The following is a 27,866-nucleotide window of genomic DNA, read 5'->3' on the forward strand; positions in this document are numbered from 1 at the left end:
AGCATATCACGCTTGGCAGCGGCTAGCATCAGGCCTTGAGATAATCCCACTGATGGACTGGTGTGTGTGTGTGTGCGTGTGACAGCTACAGTGCCACAGCCCAGGGTGTGGTAACTATGCTGACCAAAAGTCTTCCTTTCCTCCCTATCCAGTTTTCTGAGGATGGGAATCAACAGTGACAGAAACAAAGATGTGTCTGCTTATGATAGACATATGGATATCCTGAAGGGAAATACATTATAGTTTGGTCACACTTTATTTGGAGATGTCTACAGATGGTCATACTATCAACAAACTATATGTTGATAAGCAACTGCTTGCTAAGGTTAGGGTTAGGTTTAGAATAAGGGTTAACTAAGGGTTAAGGCTAGGGTTAGGATAAGGGTTAAGGATAAGGGTTAAGGATAAGGGTTAAGGTTAAGGATCAGGGTTAAGGTTAAGGTTAGCAGAAAGTTAGTTTAAATCTTACTTATATTCTGTAGATAGTCTGAAGTTAATTAGATCGTGGCGTTAAAACCTTGAGATCTTCCGTAAAACTAAATCAATGCCATGTTAAACATTATTTTTAGACAGTGTCACACCAGCCTTCGCTTTGGCTCCGACTCCTATCGAGCTCAGGCCTTCTATAGCTGCTGCCGAACCTGCTGCTGGCAAAAGCCCTTCCCTCATCAACGCCAGACTTGTCTAGTCATCATTACACACACCTGGTTCCAATCCCCACTCTAACACTGTATATATACTCCCTCTGTCATTTGTCTTTTTCAGTCATTGTAAATGTTGCTTGTTTTCCTGAGTACTTTATTATTTTGCACTTTGGGTTTCGTCCAGCTTACATATAAATATGTTGTGCTTTAATAAATTCAGTAGTTCTAAACCATATCAGAGAGCCATCGACCCATCAAACTATGCAAGAGAAAGGAATTAGCTAAAGCATGGCTCAGACATTTCCAGACATGGAAGTGTTCCTCTAGCGAAGAGAGATGGAGAACGTGGCTTTACAGTTACATAGAATTCCTAGCTATAAATAAAAGTGCCTGATCTGGGTCAGAATACGAGTTATGGAACAACTGATTGACATGAGTTAATAGAGAGAGGGCCAGTCAGTTTAACTCTGTAGAATATATGCTCATATTATTTCATAAACTAAACTGTCCTAATATATTATCCTATTATAATGTTACATTATAGCCAAACTGCCCCTCTTGTACATTGGCAAGGAGCCACTAGTATGACAGTAGCACATTTACACCTCATTCTGTCATCACAGCTCGTCAGGTTTTTGCAAATACACACAAAAACAATAACAAAGTCTGCTGTGATAATATTAAGATTATGTTTGGATAATTTTGCTGTGTGTCATTGGACGGTCGGCAGTACTGTAGCCATACAGTATATTTTTTAGGATGGATCCGCACAGACACTGAGAGACAGGTTTCAGAGCTCTAGAGTTAGGGCTGGGATATCAGAGGACCTTGAATGATTGTTCTCCCTCTTGGAAAATCCTGAACTCTTTCACCTCTGTTAGAGTGGAGGTGAAACATTGGCTGATGTTTATTGACAGGAAAGTTCACTGAGAATCAGCTTTCTGAAATCCAGTTCATTAAGCCAGAGGTGAGGTGTGTGTTTGAAGCGTGTGATCATAAAGGGATGACGATGTTTTGGAAGAGTGCATTCAATCGGATATAATTGTCTTTGATGGAATTTGACTTTACCAACTGTGTTTTCAGAGAGGGGGTGATGTTGTTTTTGAAGTGTGAGTTCAATTAGGAATGATTTTGCTTTGATGGACTTCATCCTTCACTCCTCTTGACAGAGGCAACCTAACATGGAGCTGTACTGACACCCCAAACCCTGGGGCCAGAGAGGTTAATACACTCTCAGAGGGCTTTCAGGTGCGCTTTTCCGAACTCTGGTGCATTTACCCCATTAGTTCTGTTCGTTAGGACTGGTATGAACATTCTATCCTCACTCGGGAGCACACTAAACAACGCACCGTGGTTCGCTCAAAAACGGTGGTCTCGGTCCGATTGAATTCACACCATGGTGCGGTTCGCTGCTGGTGAGAACACAGTCTGGACCAAACATAGGAAAATAACCAGTCGTGCATTATTTAGCATTTGATGAAATGCACGCAGCGTCATAACTTGAGATCTCCTAACCATTCCATGAGTATCAGCACATTTATGAGCACATCTGATTATTAGGGCAGACAGGGGCTATAACGGTGATACAGGCTACTGAATATATTCTATTCACACAGCAGTAAGAGCAGCTATTGTGCTGTTTCCTCCCACATGTTGTTGGATGACCAAAGCAAACGTAATATGAAGATTGGGACACACAAGTGATGCTTCATGATAATCATAAATGGATTTAACGTGAGCACTTTGGTCCAATAAACAAATGACCGTAATATGTTAGTTTTGCTGAATTATATGGGGTGGCAGGTAGCTTAAGTGGTTAGAGCGTTGGGCCAGTAACCGAAAGGTTGCTAGATCAAATTCCCCAAGCTGACATGGTAAAGATATGTTGTTCTGTGCCTGAACAAGGCAGTTATCCCACTGTTCCTAGGACATTATTGTAAATAAGAATTTGTTCTTAACTGACTTGCCTAGTTAAATAAAAATATGTCTCATGTTTTCAACTGGCATGAAACAACGCAAGCTGCAGAGCTGAGCATTCATATTTCTACAGGCCAATTTGCTAAATAAATAGTGTTTAAGGCAGTTATTATTCCTACTCAATTTATGTACTACAATGTATTTATGTTGTAAACTATCAACATATAAAGGAGCATATATTTTCAGCCCTGCTGGGTTTGTAAGAGACTCGGCCTGGGCAGGAGGTTAGGGTTATGGGGTGAGAGTTGGAATTGGGGTGAGGGGGTTTGTATAGGGGTTAGAGTAGTGGATGTGAATTAGTAAGTGATGAATTTGTGTTGGGGGTTTAGGGGTTATGAGTTAGGTCAGGTTTTGGTGGTCAGGGTTGAAGTAGGGGTTGAAATAGGGGTTGAAGTAGGGGTTGAAATAGGGGTTGAAGTAGGGGTTGAAATAGGGGTTGAAGTAGGGGTTGCAGTGGAGTTGAAGTAGGGGTTGAAGTAGGGGTTGCAGTGGAGTTGCAGAGGGGTTGAAGTAGGGGTTGCAGTGGAGTTGAAGTAGGGGTTGAAGTAGGGGTTGCAGTGGAGTTGAAGTAGGGGTTGAAATAGGGGTTGCAGTGGGGTTGAAATAGGGGTTGCAGTGGGGTTGCAGTGGGGTTGAAGTAGGGGTTGAAGTAGGGGTTGCAGTGGGGTTGCAGTGGGGTTGAAGTAGGGGTTGCAGTGGGGTTGAAATAGGGGTTGCAGTGGGGTTGAAGTAGGGGTTGAAGTAGGGGTTGTATTGGGGTTGCAGTGGGGTTGAAATAGGGGTTGCAATGGGGTTTCAGTGAGGTTGAAATAAGGGTTGAAGTAGGGGTTGCAGTGGGGTTGAAATAGGGGGTGGCAGTGGGGCTGAAATCGAGGTTGCAGTGGGGGTGAAATAGGGGTTGAAGTGGGGTTGAAGTAGGGGTTACAGTGGGGTTGCAGTGGGGTTGCAGTGGGGTTGAAAAAGAGGTTGCAATGGGGTTGAAATAGGGGTTGAAGAGGGGTTGAAGTGGGGTTGAAGCAGGGGTTACAGTGGGGTTGCAGTGGGGTTGACGTAGGGGTTACAGTGGGGTTGAAGTGGGGTTGAAATAGGGGTTGCAGTGGGGTTGCAGTGGGGTTGAACTAGGGGTTGCAGTGAAGTTGCAGTGGGGTTGAAGTAGGGGTTGCAGTGGAGTTGCAGTGGGGTTGAAATAGGGGTTGCAGTGGAGTTGCAGTGGGGTTGAAGTAGGGGTTGCAGTGGGGTTGAAATAGGGGTTGCAGTGGGGTTGAAGTGGGGTTGAAGTAGGGATTACAGCGGGGATGCAGTGGGGTTGCACTAGGGGTTGAAGTAGGGGTTGCAGTGGGGTTGAAATAGTGGTTGCAGTGGGGTTGAAGTAGGGGTGAAGTAGGAGTTGCAGTGGGGTTGCAGTGGGGTTGAAGTAGGGGTTGAAGTAGGGGTTGCAGTGGGGTTGAAATAGGGGTTGCAGTGGGGCTGAAATAGAGGTTGCAGTGGGGGTGAAATAGGGGTTGAAGTAGGGGTTACAGTGGGGTTGCAGTGGGGTTGAAATAGAGGTTGCAGTGGGGTTGAAATAGGGGTTGCAGTGGGGTTGAAATAGGGGTTGCAGTGGGGTTGAAGTGGGGTTGAAGTAGGGATTACAGTGGGGTTGCAGTGGGGTTGCACTAGGGGTTGAAGTAGGGGTTGCAGTGGGGTTGAAATAGTGGTTGCAGTGGGGTTGAAGTAGGGGGTGAAGTAGGAGTTGCAGTGGGGTTGCAGTGGGTTTGAAGTAGGGGTTGAAGTAGGGGTTGCAGTGGGGTTGAAATAGGGGTTGCAGTGGGGCTGAAATAGAGGTTGCAGTGGGGGTGAAATAGGGGTTGAAGTAGGGGTTACAGTGGGGTTGCAGTGGGGTTGCAGTGGGGTTGAAATAGAGGTTGCAATGGGGTTGAAATAGGGGTTGAAGTGGGGTTGAAGTGGGGTTGAAGTAGGGGTTACAGTGGGGTTGCAGTGGGGTTGAAGTAGGGGTTACAGTGGGGTTGAAGTGGGGTTGAAATAGGGGTTGCAGTGGGGTTGCAGTGGGGTTGAAGTAGGGGTTGCAGTGGAGTTGCAGTGGGGTTGAAGTAGGGGTTGCAGTGGAGTTGCAGTGGGGTTGAAATAGGGGTTGCAGTGGAGTTGCAGTGGGGTTGAAGTAGGGGTTGCAATGGGGTTGAAATAGGGGTTGCAGTGGGGTTGAATTAGGGGTTGCAGTGGGGTTGAAATAGGGGGTTGCAGTGGGGTTGAAATAGAGGTTGCAGTGGGGTTTAAATAGGGGTTGCAGTGGGGTTGAAGTGGGGTTGAAGTAGGGATTACAGTGGGGTTGCAGTGGGGTTGCAGTAGGGGTTGAAGTAGGGGTTGCAGTGGGGTTGAAATAGGGGTTGCAGTGGGGTTGAAATAGGTCATTTGTTGGTGCTACCTACAACCCATGCCAACCTAAAGTTAGACCGCTGGTACCCAAAATGTTGGTTGAGGGCCTACTTGTGGGTCATAGCTAGTTCATCCTCCCAGCTAAAGCATCTATTAAAACTAGCAGAATCAAATTAATTTGGTTAAGTCACATATTAAACATGATTCTTTAATTTGTCCTAAATAATAGCCATTACTCAGCCATCAGTGCATTAGCATGCCATTATTGTACCATATATCCTAGTCTCTTACCTTTGTAGCTGAGTTTGACTCTGGGTACATTCTGTTTGACACTTTCTCCAGAGGGCAGGACGACCAGCAGTACTATCCCCAGACGCAGCAGACCTGGGTGGGCTAGAGACAGCCTAATCCTCCCCTGACTGCCAGCGGAGCTCCCGGACAGCCTCTCACCCTGGCTCCTCTCCCAAGGATCAGGATTTGCTCCTCCAGTCTTCATGATAAGTGGAGGTTTTCTTCTCTCTTCTCTTTTCTTCTCTCTTCTGCTACTGTTCCTCAACCGTCCTGAAAGGAAGAGGAAAGCAATGTCAGGAGTTAAAGAGTTAAGGGAGGTCTCTCTCTCTTCTCTCTTACTCTCTTTCTACCTCTCGCTTCCTCTCTCTATTCCTGTCTATCCCTGTGTGTGTGTGTGTGTGTGTGTGTGTGTGTGTGTGTGTGTGTGTGTGTGTGTGTGTGTGTGTGTGTGTGTGTGTGTGTGTGTGTGTGTGTGTGTGTGTGTGTGTGTGTGTGTGTGTGTGTGTGTGTGTGTGTGTGTGTGTGTGTGTGTGTGTGTGTGTGTGTGTGTGTGTGTGTGTGAGAGTATTCAGCTGTTTCTACATGGTACCCTATAGGCATGCTGTTCTCTGTACCAGGCCTACATCAGCTGTTGCCTGTCCCTGCCTCTCCTTTTGTGTCCATCTAAATCTGTTTAACCAAAACAAAAGGTCAGGCCAACAACAACAACCGTCGTCTTTCACACATCCATCCTTCTTTCTAAAGTCTCTCTCTCCTCGCTTTTCTCCCGCACTCCTTCTCTATCTGTTTCTTTCTTTCTCATGCTAAACTCTTTTCATTATGTAGAGATGTAGAGCCTAAATTTGAGCCACTTTGCAACAGCAGGAAAATAACAGTGCAGCAACAGGAAATGTGAATTATTATGTGGATTATAATTAATCAACCTTTTTTGTAGGGATTGATAAAGGGTCTCAAATTTCTTTATGAAAATTACAACATTTAGAAGCCTTTTAAAACTTCAAATACACTACAAGTTTTCATTAAAATTCCTGCAACAACATGATGATCAAATTAAGATATGGTATCTGTACCTAAATGCCAAAATTATTCTAGCCCATGGTTCTGCCAGGTATGAGCAAATGCCTGTAAGAGAGTCAGGTGCAGGAGAGCAGATATTAGGTAGCCAATGGAGCCTTTTATTTATGCGAACCAAAAGCACACGGCAAAGTATACACAAAATAACAATTTGGGTTAACATAACCCAGGTCAACAGACTAATGTGCACATAACAATAAACAGAATAAACAATACCCCACAAAGACATGGGGGAAACAGAGGGTTAAATACACAACACATAATGAGGGAAATGAGAACCAGGTGTGTGGGGAAACAAGACAAGGAAAAAGAAAAATGGATCAGTGATGACAAGAAGACCGGCGACGTCGACCGCCGAGCACCGTCCCAACAAGGAGAGGCATCGACTTCGGTAGAAGTCGTGACAGGTTCTGCATTAGGCTGATGACCCAGTCTCAACAATTCCTTTATCTTCTGTTATAAATGTTCTAAGTCATGTCTGTCTCTTAACGCTACATCAGAGAGCTGTTAAGACCAAGTTTATACTAATAGTACTGCCGTTAGACAGGACGGATGGATAGAGAGTACAGCAAAGTGTTTAGGGGCAGCCTACGGTGAGAGGACTTATTGGTTATTGTTTAGTTAGTAGAGGTTCAGAGGTGACACTAGGGGTGAGACTAAGGGTGACACTAGGGGTGAGACTAAGGGTGACACGAGGGGTGAGACTAAGGGTGACACTAGGGGTGAGACTAGGGGTGAGACTAAGGGTGACACTAGGGGTGAGACTAAGGGTGACACTAGGGGTGAGACTAAGGGTGACACTAGGGGTGAGACTAAGGGTGACACTAGGGGTGAGACTAAGGGTGACCCTAGGGGTGAGACTAAGGGTGACCCTAGGGGTGAGACTAAGGGTGACCCTAGGGGTGAGACTAAGGGTGACCCTATGGTGAGACTAAGGGTGACACTAGGGGTGAGACTAAGGGTGACCCTAGGGGTGAGACTAAGGGTGACCCTAGGGGTGAGACTAAGGGTGACACTAGGGGTGAGACTAAGGGTGACCCTAGGGGTGAGACTAAGGGTGACCCTAGGGGTGAGACTAAGGGTGACCCTAGGTGTGAGACTAAGGGTGACCCTAGGGGTGAGACTAAGGGTGAACCTAGGGGTGAGACTAAGGGTGACCCTAGGGGTGAGACTAAGGGTGACACTAGGGGTGAGACTAAGGGTGACACTAGGGGTGAGACTAAGGGTGACCCTAGGGTTGAGACTAAGGGTGACACTAGGGGTGAGACTAAGGGTGACACTAGGGGTGAGACTAAGGGTGACACTAGGGGTGAGACTAAGGGTGACCCTAGGGGTGAGACTAAGGGTGACCCTAGGGGTGAGACTAAGGGTGACCCTAGGGGTGAGACTAAGGGTGACACTAGGGGTGAGACTAAGGGTGACCCTAGGGGTGAGACTAAGGGTGACCCTAGGGGTGAGACTTAGGGTGACCCTAGGGGTGAGACTAAGGGTGACACTAGGGGTGAGACTAAGGGTGACCCTAGGGGTGAGACTAAGGGTGACCCTATGGTGAGACTAAGGGTGACACTAGGGGTGAGACTAAGGGTGACCCTAGGGGTGAGACTAAGGGTGACCCTAGGGGTGAGACTAAGGGTGACACTAGGGGTGAGACTAAGGGTGACCCTAGGGGTGAGACTAAGGGTGACCCTAGGGGTGAGACTAAGGGTGACCCTAGGGGTGAGACTAAGGGTGACCCTAGGGGTGAGACTAAGGGTGACCCTAGGGGTGAGACTAAGGGTGACCCTAGGGGTGAGACTAAGGGTGACCCTAGGGGTGAGACTAAGGGTGACCCTAGGGGTGAGACTAAGGGTGACACTAGGGGTGAGACTAAGGGTGACCCAAGGGGAGAGACCTGTAGGGCCGAGTAACTAATAACACTGCAGTGTCCTGAACTCTCATAACGTTCGGTATTTCCTTGCAGTGATACATCCCAACACATCCCACATATTCCATCTTGTTAATGATTAACTAACCAATCACAAATGAAGGTTTCAGAATGCAGATCCTCCCCTCTCTCACCGTCTCTCTTTCACTACCTCCCTCTCTCTCCTCCCTCTCTCACTCTCTCTCTGCCCCCCCACACAGATAACATATATCAACCTGTCTAGGTTGAACATAAATAATGTCAGACTAAATGAATGAATGTGATTCATTCTACATAAACATTCTACAACAGAAAACATTTATCCAAGTTACCAAAATAGATAGCAAAAGAGAGAGAGAGTTATGTGGAATGTATCCCCAAATTGGCAGAGATACACCATATCATCCCTGTTCAGACAAACATGAATGGGAGCTGAGGCAGTACAACTAGCTCTCACAGTCTCAAGTCAGAATTAGACATTCGTCTATGTTTCTCAAACGTCACATTTCGAAGTAGTTCCAAACGTCAAATTTCAAAGTGTCCAAACTTTTAAGGTTAGGGTTAAGTTTAGGCATTAACTCAGAAGTGTTAAGGTTAGGGTTAAGTTTAGGCATTAACTCAGAAGTGTTAAGGTTAGGGTTAAGTTTAGGCATAGGGTTAGGGTTAGGGCTAGGGTTAGGGGTTAGGGTTAAGGTTAGGGTTATGTTTAGGCATTAACTCAGAAGTCTTAAGGTTAGGGTTAAGTTTAGGCATTACCTCCAAACTTTTAAGGTTAGGGTTAAGTTTAGGCATTAACTCAGAAGTATTAAGTTTAGGGTTAAGTTTAGGCATTAACTCAGAAGTGTTAAGGTTAGGGTTAGGTTTAGGCATTAACTCAGAAGTCTTAAGGTTAGGCATTAACTGCAAATGGTTAAGGTAAGGGTTAAGGTTTGGGGTAGAAACAACTTTCTATCGCTGGATTGGAACCAGAGTATGCAAGCGGAGTGGAGCTGGACTGGAGCGCGGTGCAGAGCGTGCCCGATTTGATTGGAGCGCGGAGCCAGATTCCCAAAGGCTGGAGAGTTTGCCTTTTCACCCGCTCCAATTTCGCTCCAGTAGCGCTCACTTCACAACCTCAGGGCATGCCCCGTCCCAGCATGCATTTGTAGTCTACTTGTGTGCTGCGATAGCCCTTTGCTTTAGCTACTGTCATGGAGTTCGCTAAATAAGTTCATTAAACTGATAAAACACACAGGTGCTAAATCAAGGTGACTTACAAAGATGAGGAAGAGGAAGAGAGGGAGTGTGGTGATGTAGTGTCCACAACTAAAGAATCATTGTGGAATCTGAAAACACATGTATACCGAAAGCATGATGGTGTACTTACTGCGTGCACATGCTAAAAGAAAGGAACGAGGTGGGGAGATAACTAAGTGTGTCACTGTAGCAAAATATTTATTAAATAAAAATCTCTTAAACATTTGCTTCACAATGTATTTATTTGTAGGCTATAGCCTTGAAATAATTGAAAGCCCTGTCTTGCTCCTGACCTATTTAGAATGTTTATATGCTAGCCTATTTGAAATGATGTGCGCTTGTTACATTCACCTTTTCATGTTTATTCAAATACATTAAATCAAATCCATATGGCTTGGTTTCAATATTTCAAAACCAAATGGTAGGTCCAGGTAATCACAGAAATAGATAGGTCTTGGTTAAATTGTGATTTTAAATATTGGAGCGAATTTGGAGGGGCCATGTTTCTTCCTGTGAGCACGGAGCGGTTGGAAAGGACATCGAGTGACAAAGGGAGGAGCAGGATTTACAACAGCTCAACTCCGCTCACATGAGACCTTTGGGACCAGAGGCGGATGCATACACCCATCTGCCATCACCGTCCACAACGCCCTAGCAAAACCGAAACCTACTTGAAGGTAAAAGCGCTCACTGATGCCCCTATTGGCCGGTCATCTCCTGACAACCTCAGACATGGATGGACGTCGAATACTGACTTGTTTCACAGGTGACCTGGCTGGGCATGAATCCATCCACAACACACACCCATCTCTCTATAGCCCTGTACTGAAGTAGTCTCGGAAATTTCGCCCTGGGCAACACAGTGACTAGGGTCTGGTTTCAATGACGGATTCCTTTGACAGAAGAACTACATCACTGCCTACGTCATTACTCTTATCTGCTTGAATAAAATACTAAATAATAGCGAGCAAGATGGAGATCAGGGAGGTTAATACTCTCTGAGTGCATTTCGCAAGGGGATAGCTTGCAAGGTTTTGCCTGCAAAATTTGGTTTTGAATCACAACGTTCTGGCATGCCTGCCTCGCGATTTGTTCATAGTCACTATGTTGCCTAGGGTCGGGTTTTCAAGACTAGTACTGACGAGGATTAGGGATTGATACAACAGACTGATGTTTATTCGGATGAAGCTTCTCAGACCCTAGATAATGTATCAGAGTGTGTGTTTATGTGTAAGAGATATAGTCGTTGTGGGGATCTTCCTCCCTCACATCAGGGGGTGATGACAAGTTCTAGACCAGGCGACTAACATTTAAGCTTGAACACCCATATTACACACACGCACGCGGGCACGAACACACACACAAACCATTCTATCAGTGCCTCTGTGTTGAAGAATGCAGTGTTAACAGAGAGGGAAGCTCAAGTGTTATGAGATCAACAACCCTCTCAGCCAGCTCTGATAGCGATTATAGATATGAGGAAGGAGGCAGTGGACTAAACACTATTGGAGAGAGTGAGTTAGAATGACAGAGAGAAGTACAGCCCTATTAAAGTATTAGAAAAACGTCAGGTCAGATCACGTATGTGCCATGAGAGAAATAGAGAGAGAGAGAGAGAGTGTGTGTGTGTGTGTGTGTGTGTGTGTGTGTGTGTGTGTGTGTGTGTGTGTGTGTGTGTGTGTGTGTGTGTGTGTGTGTGCGTGCGTGCGTGCGTGCGTGCGTGCGTGTGTGTGTGTGTGCGTGTGTGTGTGCGTGTGTGCATTTTCGTGTGTTTGTGCAGTTGGGTGGTTTGGTTTGGTATGTCTCTATGGGGGTGCCACAGGGTTCAATTCTCAGGCCGACTCTTTTCTCTGTATATATCAATGATGTTGCTCTTGCTGCGGGCGATTCCCTGATCCACCTCTACGCAGACGACACCATTCTGTATACTTCCGGCCCGTCCTTGGACACTGTGCTATCTAACCTCCAAACGAGCTTCAAAGCCATACAACACTCCTTCTGTGGTCTCCAACTGCTCTTAAACGCTAGTAAAACGCTAGTAAAACCAAATGCATGCTTTTCAACCGTTCCTTGCCTTCACCCGCACGCCCGACTAGCATCACTGGATGGTTCCGACCTAGAATATGTGGACATCTATAAGTACCTAGGTGTCTGGCTAGACTGTAAACTCTCCTTCCAGACTCATATCAAACATCTCCAATCTAAAATCAAATCTAGAGTCGGCTTTCTATTCCGCAATAAAGCCTCCTTCACTCACGCCACCAAACTTACCCTAGTAAAACTGACTATCCTACCGATTCTCGACTTCCGCAATGTCTTCTATAAAATAGCTTCCAACACTCTACTCAGCAAACTGGATGCAGTTTATCACAGTGTCATCCGTTTTGATACTAAAGCACCTTATACCACCCACCACTGCGACCTGTATGCTCTAGTCGGTTGGCCCTCGCTACATATTCATCGCCAGACCCACTGGCTCCAGGTCATCTACAAGTCCATGCTAGGTAAAGCTCCGCCTTATCTCAGTTCACTGGTCACGATGGCAACACCCACCCGTAACACGCGCTCCAGCAGGTGTATCTCACTGATCATCCCTAAAGCCAACACCTCATTTGGCCGCCTTTCGTTCCAGTTCTCTGCTGCCTGTGACTGGAAAAAATTGCAAAAATAGCTGAAGTTGGAGACTTTTATCTCCCTCACCAACTTCAAACATCTGCTATCTGAGCAGCTAACCGATCGCTGCAGCTGTACATAGTCTATCGGTAAATAGCACACCCAATTTTACCTACCTCATCCCCATACTGTTTTTATTTATTTACTTTTCTGTTCTTTTGCACACCAATATCTCTACCTGTACATGACCATCTGATCATTTATCACTCCAGTGTTAATCTGCAAAATTGTAATTATTCGCCTAACTTCTCATGCCTTTTGCACACAATGTATATAGACTCTCTTTTTTTCTACTGTATTTGACTGGTTAATTGTTTACTCCATGTGTAACTCTGTGTTGTCTGTTCACACTGCTATGCTTTAACTTGGCCAGGTCGCAGTTGCAAATGAGAACTTGTTCTCAACTAGCCTACCTGGTTAAATAAAGGTGTTCTCAACTAGCCTACCTGGTTAAATAAAGGTGTTCTCAACTAGCCTACCTGGTTAAATAAAGGTGAAATTAAAAAAATACAAATACAATGTCAGTCAATGGAGGCTTTCACCTCAGACCTACTGACTGTCTCTGGGGAATATGCAACTATGGCTCTATTTTACACTAGACACTAATACTTAAGGCACCATTCATCTAGATAGAGCACATGAGAGGGGGAGAGAGAGATGGAGAGGTAAAGATAGAAGTTGTGAGAGAATTGGTTGCCCAGCCAGTGCCATGCAGGTTAAGCTAACATCTCTGTTTCCTGGCAGGCTACATTAGGTGTGTGTGTGTGTGTGTGTGTGTGTGTGTGTGTGTGTGTGTGTGTGTGTGTGTGTGTGTGTGTGTGTGTGTGTGTGTGTGTGTGTGTGTGTGTGTGTGTGTGTGTGTGTGTGTGTGTGTGTGTGTGTGTGTGTGTGTGTGTGTGTTCGTCTGTGTGTCTGTCTGTGTGTTTCCTGGCGGACCAACAGTAACTATTATATTTGGCAGGGTAGGCGGAACACGGTGAAGGGGGCAATGGGAAATGGTTATGATAGTGACAGATCCAAAGCTAATAGCTCACACACACACACACACACACACACACACACACACACACACACACACACACACACACACACACACACACACACACACACACACACACACACACACACACACACACACACACACACACACACACACACACACACACACACACACCATGGAGAGTCGGGATGGTGTTAAGTTCAGTTACAGTGTGTGGTGTTCAGCCCTACAAAATGATGTCTCATCAAATATACGGCATTCCTCTTTGAATTACCAAACTGTTTTTGCCAAAATGTTCTGAACCGTGACACACCCAACCCAAAAGCATGTCTCTAAATATACAAAATCCTGTTTCTAAAGCACCAGCCATGACCCAACAAGGACTGGTCATGACCGACGTACCAGAATCCCCGGCAAATCATTAGGGGGACATTGTAATGGAAACCCATTTGTTGTGTCTTTCTGATGAGACTCATACACAGTACCAGAGGAATGTTCCCTCAAATTGTTTCCTCTCTCTCTCTCTCTCTCTCTCTCTCTCTCTCTCTCTCTCTCTCTCTCTCTCTCTCTCTCTCTCTCTCTCTCTCTCTCTCTCTCTCTCTCTCTCTCTCTCTCTCTCTCTCCCTCTCTCTCTTTGCCCGGAGCACATCCCTCTGAAGACTACACTGAGTAAAGCATTTAGCTCCCTGTGAGGGAGACGGAAAGAGAGAGGGACAAGGATAGACCACCCTTGGTAAAGCATTATCTAACAATGTTGTAGCCAGTAAGTAAGCCATTATCACATCTGTCAAGGACAAAGTGCATTAGACGTCCTATTACTCTAGATTACACACACACACACACACACACACACACACACACACACACACACACACACACACACACACACACACACACACACACACACACACACACACACACACACACACACACACACACACACACACACACACACACACACACAGTATTCCCTGACCAGTGACACATACTTGGCGTAATAACAGAGGTAATTGGTTTTAGCTCTCAGGACTTGAACTGCTTTTCTTGGCAACAGTCAATCATGTTTTCTTCTACAGTTTAAGAAAGCATGTTGCTAACCCCCATGTGGTTCTATGTGAGTCTGTCTACTAGGCTAAATACACAACTGACGCTTTGTTATGGTGAAACAATACACAACATAAAATATACCAGCAACATTTAAATAATCTCTATTAGCTATTAACTCTAATAATAAAACAGTGTTAAGAGAACTATAATAAAACAGTGTTAAGAGAACTATAATAAAACAGTGTTGAGAGAACTATAATAAAACAGTGTTAAGAGAGAACTATAATAAAACAGTGTTGAGAGAACTATAATAAAACAGTGTTAAGAGAGAACTATAATAAAACAGTGTTGAGAGAACTATAATAAAACAGTGTTAAAAGAGAACTATAATAAAACAGTGTTGAGAGAACTATAATAAAACAGTGTTGAGAGAACTATAATAAAACAGTGTTGAGAGAACTATAATAAAACAGTGGTGAGAGAACTATAATAAAACAGTGGTGAGAGAACTATAATAAAACAGTGGTGAGAGAGAACTATAATAAAACAGTGGTGAGAGAACTATAATAAAACAGTGTTGAGAGAACTATAATAAAACAGTGTTGAGAGAACTATAATAAAACAGTGTTGAGAGAACTATAATAAAACAGTGTTGAGAGAACTATAATAAAACAGTGTTGAGAGAACTATAATAAAACAGTGTTAAGAGAGAACTATAATAAAACAGTGTTGAGAGAACTATAATAAAACAGTGTTAAGAGAGAACTATAATAAAACAGTGTTAGAGAACTATAATAAAACAGTGTTAAAAAGAGAGAAACTATAATAAAACAGTGTTGAGAGAACTATAATAAAACAGTGTTAAGAGAGAACTATAATAAAACAGTGTTAAGAGAGAACTATAATAAAACAGTGTTAAGAGAGAACTATAATAAAACAGTGTTAAGAGAGAACTATAATAAAACAGTGTTAAGAGAACTATAATAAAACAGTGTTAAGAGAGAACTATAATAAAACAGTGTTAAGAGAGAACTATAATAAAACAGTGTTGAGAGAACTATAATAAAACAGTGTTAAGAGAGAACTATAATAAAACAGTGTTAAGAGAAAACTATAATAAAACAGTGTTGAGAGAACTATAATAAAACAGTGTTAAGAGAGAACTATAATAAAACAGTGTTAAGAGAGAACTATAATAAAACAGTGTTAAGAGAGAACTATAATAAAACAGTGTTAAGAGAGAACTATAATAAAACAGTGTTAAGAGAGAACTATAATAAAACAGTGTTGAGAGAGAACTATAATAAAACAGTGTTGAGAGAACTATAATAAAACAGTGTTGAGAGAGAACTATAATAAAACAGTGTTGAGAGAACTATAATAAAACAGTGTTGAGAGAACTATAATAAAACAGTGTTGAGAGAGAACTATAATAAAACAGTGTTGAGAGAACTATAATAAAACAGTGTTGAGAGAGAACTATAATAAAACAGTGGTGAGAGAACTATAATAAAACAGTGTTGAGAGAGAACTATAATAAAACAGTGGTGAGAGAACTATAATAAAACAGTGTTGAGAGAACTATAATAAAACAGTGTTGAGAGAACTATAATAAAACAGTGTTGAGAGAACTATAATAAAACAGTGTTAAGAGAGAACTATAATAAAACAGTGTTGAGAGAAGTATAATAAAACAGTGTTGAGAGAACTATAATAAAACAGTGGTGAGAGAACTATAATAAAACAGTGTTAAGAGAGAACTATAATAAAACAGTGTTGAGAGAGAACTATAATAAAACAGAGCTCAGAAATACCTATTACAACTCGAAGCAGGATTTCTCACAGTCAGTGTTGGTGCTGTAATGTGTTGGTCACTGTGGTAGTTTGTTTCTCAATTCATAAAAGCTTCCATGGACTTACAATAACAGAACTCTGAACTGATGTCTGCGTATTACTGTTCATAAATTCCTCTTATAATATTGGTTTTCAAATATTAGTATCCACTAATATTAGTCCCCCTCCTCTCTATCGTCTCACTCACCTCATCTCACTCTGGAAGAGACCATAAGTGAACTGTTGTGTTTCACACACACACAAAGCGAGACCTCCCTGGGTTATAGAGAAAGGGGTTAAATGTGTTTCATTGCACAACCATAAAGGTTATAGTAAACAACCATACATAATCAAATCAAATGTTGTTGGTCACCTAAACATATTTTGCAGATGTAATCATATGTATAGTGAAATTTGTATGTTCCGAGCTCCAACAGTGCAGTAAAACAATAAACGCGAATCCCAAAATGTAAAGAAAGGAATTAAGAAATATAGAAATATTAGAACAAGCAATGACAGAGTCCAAAACATAAATATGTATATGATGGTGTGTATGGACATTATGGACAGTATATGAATAGGAAAGGTGTGTACTGTGTGTACACATGAAGTTGGGTCAAACAGTATCTAAACATTTTTTTACATTAATTAAAGTTGTATTTATTTTTTTCACAAACAACTAAAAAATACAACATAAAAACATTGAGCATGACATCTAGACATATCCTCCATCATAGCACACATACTGTCATGAATGTGCTGAGAGTCGGGAAGCAAGTTCAGGGAGTGAGTGTTTTAATAAATAAAAGAAACAATGACCACGAAAGACAAACAAAGCACCGACATGAAAATAGAGTCAATAACACCTGAGGAAAGAACCAAGGGGAGTGACAGATACAGGGAAGATAATCAAGGAGGTGATGGAGTCCAGGTGAGTGTCATGAGACAGAGTCAATAACACCTGAGGAAAGAACCAAGGGGAGTGACAGATACAGGGAAGATAATCAAGGAGGTGGTGGAGTCCAGGTGAGTGTCATGAGACAGAGTCAATAACACCTGAGGAAAGAACCAAGGGGAGTGACAGATACAGGGAAGATATCAGGGAGATGATGGAGTCCAGGTGAGTGTCATGAGACAGAGTCAATAACACCTGAGGAAAGAACCAAGGGGAGTGACAGATACAGGGAAGATATCAGGGAGATGATGGAGTCCAGGTGAGTGTCATGAGACAGAGTCAATAACACCTGAGGAAAGAACCAGGGAGTGACAGATACAGGGAAGATATCACCTGAGTGTCAAAGACAAGTCAATAACACCTGAGGAAAGAACCAAGGGGAATGACAGATACAGGGAAGATATCAGGGAGATGATGGAGTCCAGGTGAGTGTCATGAGACAGAGTCAATAACACCTGAGGAAAGAACCAAGGGGAGTGACAGATACAGGGAAGATATCAGGGAGATGATGGAGTCCAGGTGAGTGTCATGAGGTGCAGGTGCGCGAGACAATGGTGACAGGTGTGCGGGATAATCAGCAGCCTGATGACCTAGAGGCCGGAGAGGGAGTATACGTGACAAGACAAAACCCTCCCCGACGCGCAGTTCCAGCCGCAGTACGCTGTCAAAGGGGACGAACCCGGGGATCAGGAGCAGACCGGCCACCCCTGCTGATGCGCGAGAACCTTTCACACCAGCTGAGGCACAGGAACCTGTCATGTCAGCTGGGGCGCGGGAACCTGACAGATTGGTTGAGGCAGGGGAGCCTGGCGAACCGGCTGAGGCATGAGAACCTGACGAGCCGGTGGAAGAGGCATGAAAGCACGATGAGCCGGCTGAGGCAGGGGAGCCTGGCAATCCGGCTAAGGCAAGAAAGCTGAGGAAGTTCAGGGAGTGAGTGTATTAACTTCTTGGATATAGGGGGCGCTCTTTTAATTTATGGATAAAAAAAACGTTCCCATTTTAAACAAGATATTTTGTCACGAAAAGATGCTCGACTATGCATATGATTGACAGCTTTGGAAAGAAAACACTCTGACGTTTCCAAAACTGCAAAGATATTATCTGTGAGTGCCACAGAACTGATGCTACAGGCGAAACCAAGATGAAACTTCAAACAGGAAATGAGCAGAATTTTTGAGGCTCTGTTTTCCATTGTCTCCTTATATGGCTGTAAATGTGCCTTGAACGAGCCTACACTTTCTGCCGTTTCCCCAAGGTGTCTGCAGCATTGTGACGGATTTGTAGGCATATCATTGGAAGATTGGCCATAAGAGACTACATTTACCAGGTGTCCGCCCGGTGTCCTTTGTCGAAATTGGTGCGTAATCTCCAAGCTGCACGCATTCATCCATGTGGTTCAGGGGAGAGAGGAGACTTCCACGAACGATATATCATCGAAGAGATATGTGAAAAACACCTTGAGGATTGATTCTAAACAACGTTTACCATGTTTCAGTCAATATTATGGAGTTAATTTGGGAAAAAGTTTGGCGTTTTGATGACTGAATTTAGCCAAACGTGATGTACAAAACGGAGCGATTTCTCCTACACAAAGAATCTTTTTGGACAAACTGAACATTTGCTATCTAACTGAGAGTCTCCTCATTGAAAACATCCGAAGTTCTTCAAAGGTAAATTATTTTATTTGAATACTTTTATTGTTTTTGTGAAAATGTTGCCCGCTCAATGCTAACGCTAAATGCTACGCTAGCTATCAATACTGTTACACAAATGCTTGTTTTGCTATGGTTGAAAAGCATATTTTGAAAATCTGAGATGACAGTGTTGTTAACAAAAGCCTAAGCTTGAGAGCTAGCATATTTATTTCATTTCATTTGCGATTTTCATGAATAGTTAACGTTGTGTTATGCTAATGAGCTGCGGGGATAATTACACTCCTGGATACAGGTTTTTTTCGTAGCTAAACGTGATGAACAAAACGGAGCGATTTGTCCTAAACAAATAATATTTTTGATAAACTGAACATTTGCTATCTAACTGAGAGTCTCCTCATTGAAAACATCTGAAGTTCTTCAGTGTTGTTAACAAAAGGCTAAGCTTGAGAGCTAGCATATTTATTTCATTTCATTTGCGATTTTCATGAATAGTTAACGTTGCGTTATGGTAATGAGCTTGAGGCTGTATTCACGATACCGGATCCGGGATGGCTAGAATCAAGAGGTTAATAAATAAAATAATGGCATTATGGGGTATTGTGTGTAGGCCAGTCACTAAAAAATCTACACCATTATTCAAATGTTTGGGGTCACTTAGAAATGTCCTTGTTTTTGAAAGAATAGCACATTTTTTGTCCATTAAAACAACATCAAATTGATCAGAAATACAGTGTAGATATTGTTAATGTTGTAAAAAACTATTGTTCTGAGAAATGAAGTACACCGCTGTGTACTACTCCCTTCACAGAACAGCGCAAACTGTCTCTAACCAGAATAGAAAGGGGAGTGGGAAGCCCCGGTGCACAACTGAGCAAGAGGACAAGTACATTAGAGTGTCTGGCCTTCTAGGCAGAGTTCCTCTGTCCAGTGTCTGTGTTCTTTTGCCAATCTTAATCTTTTCTGTTTATTAGCCAGTCTGAGATATGGCTTTTTCTTTGCAACTCTGCCTAGAAGGCCAGCATCACGGAGTTGCCTCTTCACTGTTGACGTTGAGACTGGTGTTTTAGAGGTACTATTTAATGAAGCTGCCAGTTATCTGACAAGGACAGAGCATACTGTAGGCCAGTGCTGTAGTGGCAATATAACACTACAGTCTAGTATAATAGGCCTGTGCTGCTGTTGTTAGTGTCTCATTCCATGTTCGATGTAGGTTTAATCTGCCATTATGTCTGAATGGAAAAGCCCTCAGGTAAGTGCAGAAAACAGCTTTCAGGTGTCCTGTATCTGTGTGTGTAATCCTACACACCTTTAGGCCAACTGACAGTAACAGGGCAGGTGACCCTAAATGCTAATTATCCTCAGATCTACGCTGATAGGGTGTAATAGCCTGTGACTAAAAGGAATGACAGATCTGAGTGCTGCTTTAACATCAGCACAGTGGCCTGAGGAGACAACAATACTGATCACCCCTCATCACAATGCCTTCTGCTAGAGAACGGGTGGGAAACTCCCATACTATAGAGAGCTAGAGGGTGAACAACTATTAGTTGATAGTTGATCAGTAGGTCATGGACCTGAGGGAACTGGGTCTGGTTGTTCTGCCATAGGGCTTCCTGTGAAGGGAAGTAAACAAGAGGAAATGGATGGGGACAAAAATATACATCAAGTAAAATAAGGAGGACAGAGAGTAGGGAATGAGACTCAGCCAGGCTGACTGTACCACCTGGATATTGTGGACTCTAAGCAAGCGTGTGCACACAACACACACACACACACACACACACACACACACACACACACACACACACACACACACACACACACACACACACACACACACACACACACACACACACACACACACACACACACACACACACACACACACACACACACACACACACACACACACACACAAACCATCTCATTTAAGGTATCCCTCTCTGTTTGTCTGAAGGGATCTGAAAGGATAACCATACAAGGACATGCTATTACCAGTCAGAAAATGTCCAACTGCTGAGGTGATTCTAGGTCTTCTAACCTCATGTGGACACGAGTCAAATTAAACAAAATACTTTCTGACACAAAACATAAGAGACTACAGTTCCATTGGCTCAACATCCCAAAATCCTGAAATGCAATTTATAAAACATCAGTAAATATTCGATAGTAATTACACAAACAAGCATGTAAACGCATACACACCTTCCACCCCAAACAAGGGCAGTTCTGAGAGAGAGGGATGCTTTCAGCCCAGTCCAGGAAAAAGTGCAGGCATTAATCACACAGCTCAGGAATGAAGCTGAGGACATTGTAAACACAGCAGAATATTGATGCATACTGGAGCCTGTACACTACGATATAGCATTGATTCTGTTTTATTTCATAATAGCAGGTGTGATACGGCCTCTTAATTGCTATCAATTTTACCTCTTCCAAAAGCAAAATATTTTCAAACATAGATTTCTGTGTCAGAATCAACACTCTGTATTGTCTGCTGGCTAGCCCCACCACCACAGAAATCACTGAGCTAGAGTGAGCTAAATCGCTGAGCTAGCTGCCTTACTCAAGAAAGCTAGCTGCCTTACTCAAGTGCGCGTGCGGGTTGGAGCGAGCGGTCGCATCGGCACCTCGCTCCGCAGGTAGTATAACATTTCATTACATTTCATTATAGCACAACGGTTTGATTTGTCTAAATCTTAGCAATTTCTTCTTAGCTAGCTACATAGCCGTCTTTGTATCAAAGATAATTGCGTAATTATCGTATTTCGCCGTCCTAACGTAGTCTTCACTAGCCAGCTAGCTAACGTCCACTGATTAGCTGCACTGGAGAAACTATTACACTCAACTGAACGACTTGATTAGTGTAGTGTTAGCTAGCTACATAGCTGTCTTTGCTGTCTTCGTATCCAAGATAATTGTGTAGTTTAGAGTGTGTAGTCTTAGAGTGATTATCTTAATTTACCGAGGTTAGCTAGCCAGCTATTTGTCGTCCTTAACGTAGGAGACTCTGCTAGCTAGCCGACAGCTAACCAACAGCTAGCCAACGTCTTCTGAATAGACTCAACAACCCGGTCGCATTCACAGGTAGTATCACATTTTCATTTTATTTCATTACAGTATAACGGTATAACGGTTTAATTTGTTTGATCGTAGCTAGCTACATAGCTAGCTACATAGCCGTCTTTGTATCAAAGATACAAATCCCTCGACTTCTTGGCACTGACGGAAACATGGATCACCACAGACAACACTGCTACTCCTACTGCTCTCTCTTCGTCCGCCCACGTGTTCTCGCACACCCCGAGAGCTTCTGGTCAGCGGGGTGGTGGCACCGGGATCCTCATCTCTCCCAAGTGGTCATTCTCTCTTTCTCCCCTTACCCATCTGTCTATCGCCTCCTTTGAATTCCATGCTGTCACAGTTACCAGCCCTTTCAAGCTTAACATCCTTATCATTTATCGCCCTCCAGGTTCCCTCGGAGAGTTCATCAATGAGCTTGATGCCTTGATAAGCTCCTTTCCTGAGGACGGCTCACCTCTCACAGTTCTGGGCGACTTTAACCTCCCCACGTCTACCTTTGACTCATTCCTCTCTGCCTCCTTCTTTCCACTCCTCTCCTCTTTTGACCTCACCCTCTCACCTTCCCCCTACTCACAAGGCAGGCAATACGCTCGACCTCATCTTTACTAGATGCTGTTCTTCCACTAACCTCATTGCAACTCCCCTCCAAGTCTCCGACCACTACCTTGTATCCTTTTCCCTCTCGCTCTCATCCAACACCTCCCACACTGCCCCTACTCGGATGGTATCGCGCCGTCCCAACCTTCGCTCTCTCTCCCCCGCTACTCTCTCCTCTTCCATCCTATCATCTCTTCCCTCTGCTCAAACCTTCTCCAACCTATCTCCTGATTCTGCCTCCTCAACCCTCCTCTCCTCCCTCTCTGCATCCTTTGACTCTCTATGTCCCCTATCCTCCAGGCCGGCTCGGTCCTCCCCTCCCGCTCCGTGGCTCGATGACTCATTGCGAGCTCACAGAACAGGGCTCCGGGCAGCCGAGCGGAAATGGAGGAAAACTCGCCTCCCTGCGGACTTGGCATCCTTTCACTCCCTCCCTCTCTACATTTTCCTCCTCTGTCTCTGCTGCTAAAGCCACTTTCTACCACTCTAAATTCCAAGCATCTGCCTCTAACCCTAGGAAGCTCTTTGCCACCTTCTCCTCTCTCCTGAATCCTCCTCCCCTCCCCCTCCTCCCTCTCTGCAGATGACTTCGTCAACCATTTTGAAAAGAAGGTCGACGACATCCGATCCTCGTTTGCTAAGTCAAACGACACCGCTGGTTCTGCTCACACTGCCCTACCCTGTGCTCTGACCTCTTTCTCCCCTCTCTCTCCAGATGAAATCTCGCGTCTTGTGACGGCCGGCCGCCCAACAACCTGCCCGCTTGACCCTATCCCCTCCTCTCTTCTCCAGACCATTTCCAGAGACCTTCTCCTTACCTCACCTCGCTCATCAACTCATCCCTGACCGCTGGCTACGTCCCTTCCGTCTTCAAGAGAGCGAGAGTTGCACCCCTTCTGAAAAAACCTACACTCGATCCCTCCGATGTCAACAATTACAGACCAGTATCCCTTCTTTCTTTTCTCTCCAAAACTCTTGAACGTGCCGTCCTTGGCCAGCTCTCCCGCTATCTCTCTCTGAATGACCTTCTTGATCCAAATCAGTCAGGTTTCAAGACTAGTCATTCAACTGAGACTGCTCTCCTCTGTATCACGGAGGCGCTCCGCACTGCTAAAGCTAACTCTCTCTCCTCTGCTCTCATCCTTCTAGATCTATCGGCTGCCTTCGATACTGTGAACCATCAGATCCTCCTCTCCACCCTCTCCGAGTTGGGCATCTCCGGCGCGGCCCACGCTTGGATTGCGTCCTACCTGACAGGTCGCTCCTACCAGGTGGCGTGGTGAGAATCTGTCTGCTCACCACGCGCTCTCACCACTGGTGTCCCCCAGGGCTCTGTTCTAGGCCCTCTCCTATTCTCGCTATACACCAAGTCACTTGGCTCTGTCATAACCTCACATGGTCTCTCCTATCATTGCTATGCAGACGACACACAATTAATCTTCTCCTTTCCCCCTTCTGATGACCAGGTGGCGAATCACATCTCTGCATGTCTGGCAGACATATCAGTGTGGATGACGGATCACCACCTCAAGCTGAACCTCGGCAAGACGGAGCTGCTCTTCCTCCCGGGGAAGGACTGCCCGTTCCATGATCTCGCCATCACGGTTGACAACTCCATTGTGTCACCCCCCTTTAAGATTTAGATGCACTATTGTAAAGTGACTGTTCCACTCGATGTCATAAGGTGAATGCACCAATTTGTAAGTCGCTCTGGATAAGAGCGTCTGCTAAATGACTTAAATGTAATGTAAATGTAAACCTCCAGCCATTTGTATGCGCCCTGCCCCTGCCACTATGAGTGTGTCTATCCGTGCCTGTGCATACACTAATCAGTCATACGCATGTCTGACAGGGCATGGGCAGTGAGGTAATGTTTTGGCTGCTGTTTAAAGAGTCCAATCACAGGAGTATTTTCCTCTGTTGTCTTTCAGAGGTGAGGCGGCAGAAAATTAGCCAGCATTTATTTACTCACGTCACCCTGACTGACACTACTGGACGACTGCCACACAAATCACCATCCACATACCTCTCTCTCTCTGGCCTACACACGGGCTCCTGGTAGGGTGTTAGGTAAACCTTTAGCAGAGCTGAGTGCTGTAGAGCTGAAGTAGAGCTGAATAGCTGGGAGCAGGCTGGGCTGGGGTGGCTAGAATAACGAGGTAGCAGTTCTTTGTCCTGCCCTTCCCATTACACAGACTGATACAGTTAAACCACAGGGTATCAGAGTGAGTTTTGCTATGACACCCTGAACAGTGTGTGTGTGTGTGTGTGTGTGTGTGTGTGTGTGTGTGTGTGTGTGTGTGTGTGTGTGTGTGTGTGTGTGTGTGTGTGTGTGTGTGTGTGTGTGTGTGTGTGTGTGTGTGTGTGTGTGTGTGTGAGAGAAAGTGTGAGAGTGTGTGCATGTGTGTGTGTGTGTGTGTGTGTGCCTGCCACATTATTAAGGCTGTTACCAAACACACACACACATAACCAAAGTAAAGTGGACATGTTTCACTATGAATTATTATGCTATACAATTGTATTAACAATTGTATTGACAATTGTATTATTTCTTAGGCAATCTTCTGTCATGCTGCCCCCTTGAGCATTCATTTTACAGAGAAAAAATCTGCACTACTTCAGATTGTGACAGAAAGGTATTAAAGCCCCTGAGTCAACACGGTGAACAGACAGTACCACACACACACACACACACACACACACACACACACACACACACACACACACACACACACACACACACACACACACACACACACACACACACACACACACACACACACACACACACACACACACACACACACACACACACACACACCGAACCAAGACTATTAGCATTGAGGTGAGAAGAAGTGCAGAAGAGAGGAGGAGAGTTTACTACTGTCAGAAGACTGTCAGAATGTCCTCATACCAAACTCATCTTAAACATTTTGTGCAGATTTTTCTCTGTCTCTATGAAATACTCCTCACATACCGACGGGATATATATTATCATCCACATTGTATGTAGTATTTATGCTCTGTAAGAGATAAAAACAACACTGTAAATCATAAAGAGAGAAAAATGTGTATAATGTATGAGGCTTATCCATTTATCAACTCCTGGCTCATGATAATCAGTATAATGTGAACTATCCACCTCTTATATTTGAGCTCCACAGATCAAATCGAAAAGCTTTCTCCTACACTTCTGTAGCTTTGAAATAGACCACTTGTTAGTAAACCAATGTAAACCTTGTCAATCAACTGTTTGTGTACTATTCTTTTAGACCTACAGTTTTTTAAGAAATACTTAGATGTGCCCTACCTGTGCCAGTAGTCATAATTCAAAACGCAGATCATAAGAGCCTTTGGAAAACTGACAAGGCTATGAAGACAAACCATTCCCCTTAGAGAAAAACATTGCGTAAAACACCAATACCCAATTAAATATTTACCCAACAACATGTCTAATGCAACACATTTGGCTATTCAGTGTAAACTTTTTTTACCAGATTAACTATTTGTATGCTGTATGTTCATGTTCTACACACATTTAACATATGTGTATTTTACTTATTTGTTCGTAATATATAAAATAAACGAAACCATCCTTACTTCGCAAAGTACCTGTTCTCAACGTTGTCTTGTCGCTGCTGGAGCGAGATTCCTCACGTGCGTAATGATGACCAGAGCTGAACTCACACACAGACCTTAACAACACATTCCCGAAACCTTACATTACACCTGGCAAGGGCTGGCTGGCATTTATCACAGCAGCGATACAAGTTGCTCAAACGAAATCGCCCCAATATTTCCCTGTGCTTCCTTTATTCACTTCTGAGCAGTTTGAGTCCCCGCCGTCCGCGAATAACTAACTATGCACTCTACTTGCACGTGTTAAATGGATGGAGAGGGATGAGTTAGAAATGTGGCCCCTTGCCTCGAGGGAAGGAAGTAGGGATGGCAAACCCCCACTCATTGCCTCTCTAAAAAGAAGAAAGATATGCAGTTTATAAACTGCATAACACTGCTGAAAAAACCTCCACCCAAATTATTTTTATTTGATTGAGAACACCTTTAGTTGAGAACACCTTTATTTAACCAGGTAGGCTAGTTGAGAACACCTTTATTTAACCAGGTAGGCTAGTTGAGAAGATGTTCTCATTTACAACTGCAACCTGGCCAAGATAAAGCATAGCAGTGTGAACAGACAACACAGATGTACACATGGAGGAAACAATTAACAAGTCAATAACACAGTAGAAAAAGGAAAAAAAGGGGAGTCTATATACAATGTGTGCAAAAGGCATGAGGAGGTAGGCGAATAATTACAATTTTGCAGATTAACACTGGAGTGATAAATGATCAGATGGTCATGTACAGGTAGAGATATTGGTGTGCAAAAGAGCAGAAAAGTAAATAAATATAAACAGTATGGGGAAGAGGTAGGTACAATTGGGTGGGCTATTTACCGATAGACTATGTACAGCTGCAGCGATCGGTTAGCTGCTCAGATAGCAGATGTTTGAAGTTGGTGAGGGAGATAAAAGTCTCCAACTTCAGCGATTTTTGCAATTTGTTCCAGTCACAGGCAGCAGAGAACTGGAACGAAAGGCGGCCAAATGAGGTGTTGGCTTTAGGGATGATCAGTGAGATGCACCTGCTGGAGCGCGTGCTACGGTTGGGTGTTGCCATCGTGACCAGTGAAATAGGTTGACAACAACATTGATTTGTATATATTGTAGTGTTGTATATGGTAGTGTTAACACATCAACTAGAAACCTAGTCAAGAGATTTGGACCTCTTGGCATAATGGTTAAGGTGTTGGCTTGACAACCTCTGGACTTGGTTTCCAGTCCTGGCCATCAGCTACTCCCTGAACATCCTACAGTATTTAAACCTACTTAAAACCTAATAGCCTCAGTAACAGTATGTTGTTTGAATCCATTTTAAACAGTCATCTCTCCCTCAACCGGTTTGCAGCAGAGTAAGACCTTGTTGTAGGAATGAATGATATTGTAGTATTCTTGTGCCACTGTGTTCTATGCAAACCAGCACCCTTCTGTACATCTTGTATTGAACTACCATTTAACATTTGTAACAAGCCTACTACAAATAAGAAGTAGCTACCCAAGATAACAACTGTATCACATCTCACACGAAGCACTGTTGTGTTCCTCTGTGAGACAGTTTGGTCTATGTGTCTCAGGGCCAAGGGAGATGGCGGGAGGTCAAGTGATTTATTTACAAGGTGTTTAGTGCTCAGCCCTCAGCAGTTGACTTGAATGAATTTAATCAAATGGATCCAACCAATAAGCTATGTATCAATGAGCTGTACTTGGATGTCTCACAAGAAGTGTCTCGAAAAATGCTTTGTTCATAATCAAGTGGCAAGGTGGTATTTATCACATATGATTTGGAGAAATCCACCTGCAAATCCAACGCCTCTGCAACTTGTAATTACTAGTGGGAAACTATCATCCCTGAGCTCCGACTTCTCTCACATGTCTATCTCTGATGTCACCTACTGAGGAAA

The 27,866-nt window shown here is 43.9% G+C and overlaps 1 protein-coding gene across 3 annotated transcripts in view; it reads right to left on the bottom strand.

The window, feature by feature from the left end:
- The window catches only part of LOC124036218 (semaphorin-3D-like), a 79,521-nt gene extending 53,308 nt beyond the window's left edge, over positions 1-26,213 (bottom strand). The window contains exons 1-3 of one of the 3 annotated variants that reach the window (XM_046350496.1): positions 25,946-26,213; positions 25,656-25,736; positions 5,286-5,555 (exon numbers count right to left, since the gene is read on the bottom strand). In XM_046350496.1, the coding sequence (XP_046206452.1) occupies positions 5,286-5,555; positions 25,656-25,671 (286 nt within the window). In that variant the 5' untranslated portion in view covers positions 25,672-25,736; positions 25,946-26,213. The remainder of the gene's footprint in view (positions 1-5,285; positions 5,556-25,655; positions 25,737-25,945) is intronic. The other 2 variants (XM_046350511.1, XM_046350504.1) reach the window with 2 other exon arrangements.
- Positions 26,214-27,866: the final 1,653 nt, after the last annotated feature.

This window comes from Oncorhynchus gorbuscha, linkage group LG01 (assembly GCF_021184085.1).
Source record: "Oncorhynchus gorbuscha isolate QuinsamMale2020 ecotype Even-year linkage group LG01, OgorEven_v1.0, whole genome shotgun sequence".
Taxonomy (NCBI): Eukaryota; Metazoa; Chordata; class Actinopteri; order Salmoniformes; family Salmonidae; genus Oncorhynchus; species Oncorhynchus gorbuscha.